Source organism: Myotis lucifugus, unplaced genomic scaffold (genome assembly GCF_000147115.1).
Source record: "Myotis lucifugus unplaced genomic scaffold, Myoluc2.0 scaffold_106, whole genome shotgun sequence".
Classification (NCBI taxonomy): Eukaryota; Metazoa; Chordata; class Mammalia; order Chiroptera; family Vespertilionidae; genus Myotis; species Myotis lucifugus.
The window spans coordinates 2992021-2993986 of NW_005871154.1; the positions used below are offsets into that span (position 1 = coordinate 2992021).

The window sequence follows — 1966 nt, forward strand, 5'->3', positions numbered from 1 at the left end:
TGAAACAGCCATCAGCCCCTCACCCAGGCTGGCCAAACCTCCATGGGGTGAGGGTCCCCACTGGTGGGGGCTTGACCAGCCTGCAAACAGCCATCAGCCCCTCACCCAGGCTGGCCAGGCACCCCAGTGGGGACCCTCACCCTCAAGGAGGTGTGACCAGCTGCAAACAGCCATCAGCCCCTCACCCAGGCTGGCCAGGCACCCCAGTGGGACTCCACCCTGATCCAGGACACCCTTCAGGGCAAACCAGCCGGCCCCCACCCATGCACCAGGCCTCTATCCTATATAATAAAAGGATAATATGCAAACTAACCCTAACAGCAGAAAGACTGGGAATGACTGGTCACTATGACACACACTCCACCAGGGGGAAGACCCTCAATGGAGGAGCTGCCTCCGGTGGTCAGTGCACTCCCACAGGGGGGGCTCTGTTCAGCCACAAACCAGGCTGATGGCTGCCAGTACAGCAGTGGTGGTGGGAGCCTCTCCCGCCTCCTCAGCAGCGCTAAGGATGTCCGACTGCAGCTTAGGCCTGCTCCCTGCTGGCAAGTGGACATCCCCCAAGGACTGCCGGGCTGCCAGAGGGATGTCTGCCTGCCAGCTTGGGCCCGATCTCCCAGGGAGTGGGCCTAAGCCAGCAGGTGGACATCCTCCGAGGGGTCCCAGACTGCAAGAGGGCATAGGCTGGGCTGAGGGACCACCCCCCCAAGCACACATTTTTGTGCACCGGGCCTCTAGTACAATGAATAATAAGTAATACTACAAGAATAAACTGTTTCACATACTCACACTGTAAACCTACTTTTGCCCCAACATGTACGTTTACCTTCATTTTTACATGTTTCCTACCACCAGGCTAATTTTTAAAGTATAAAATAGAATTTTTTAATTACTTTAGAAAATAATAAAATGTGCATTGCATTACCTGAGTGAATGAGTCAACTGAGGATACAGCAGCATTACCTACAGGAGTCTGCTGAGCCAAAGTGTCCAATAATTCCACTGAAATTCCAATCTGAGCAACAGATGGAGTTCGGACAATATTCATGGCTCCAAAAGGGTGTTGGCTTCCTTCTCCTGAAAGAAATTAACATTTTCCACAAATTTCAAGTTTAACTTGTATCCCATACAAATTCCTTTGAAAATATAAAGAACCTCTGATCTACAAGCTCAAAAAAGTTCTGCTACATGAAAGTTTCTCTTTTCAGATAAATGTAAAAAGCTACCTAGTTTTTATCATATTAAAAAAGAAAACTAAAAATTTCCCTACCAGAAAAATAGCTGTTACCTTTCTAAAATGTATTAAAATTACTGCATCTTATTAAAAATTAGTAAAATTATTTTACTAAAATAAAATATTGAATATTTTCCCATTAAAAATAAACCAAATGAGAGAAAAAATAATGAATGAGCATTCATTAGATAAAAGATTCTCAATGCTAACTCGGAGGAAAGAATATTTTTAAAGAGTTAGAATTAGTTTTAACATTTTCTGATTTTTCCATTAAACTGCCATTATTACTAATAAATGACATGGCATATTTTATTAAATGTCATGATCATCCCACTCACCACCTGGGATCTGTTATCAAATAGGCAATAAAGAAATGTGCAATTTTGTTTTGTTTTGTTTTGTTTTTTGGGGTTTTAAAAAATATATATATTTTATTGATTTTTTACAGAGAGGAAGAGAGAGGGATAGAGAGTTAGAAACATCGATGAGAGAGAAACATCGATCAGCTGCCTCTTGCACACCTCTTACTGGGGATTTGCCTGCAACCAAGGTACATGCCCTTGACTGGAATTGAACCTGGGACCCTTCAGTCCGCAGGCCGACGCTCTATCCACTGAGCCAAACCGGTTAGGGCTGTGCAATTTATTCATAAAAGATATTTAATAAAATGTGTATCTCACTGTTGTAAAGTAGAATGGTCTAACAGTAGTCTTTGAGGTCTAGTGGGTTATA

General features: G+C 43.5%; 1 protein-coding gene across 2 annotated transcripts in view; it reads right to left on the minus strand.

Annotated features, from left to right (window-relative positions):
• HIKESHI (Hikeshi, heat shock protein nuclear import factor) overlaps positions 1-1966 on the minus strand; it is a 31128-nt gene that overhangs the window by 9550 nt on the left and 19612 nt on the right. For both annotated transcript variants that reach the window (XM_006092888.3, XM_014459307.2), the window contains exon 3: positions 926-1077. In XM_006092888.3, coding sequence (XP_006092950.1) covers positions 926-1077 — 152 coding nt within the window. The remainder of the gene's footprint in view (positions 1-925; positions 1078-1966) is intronic.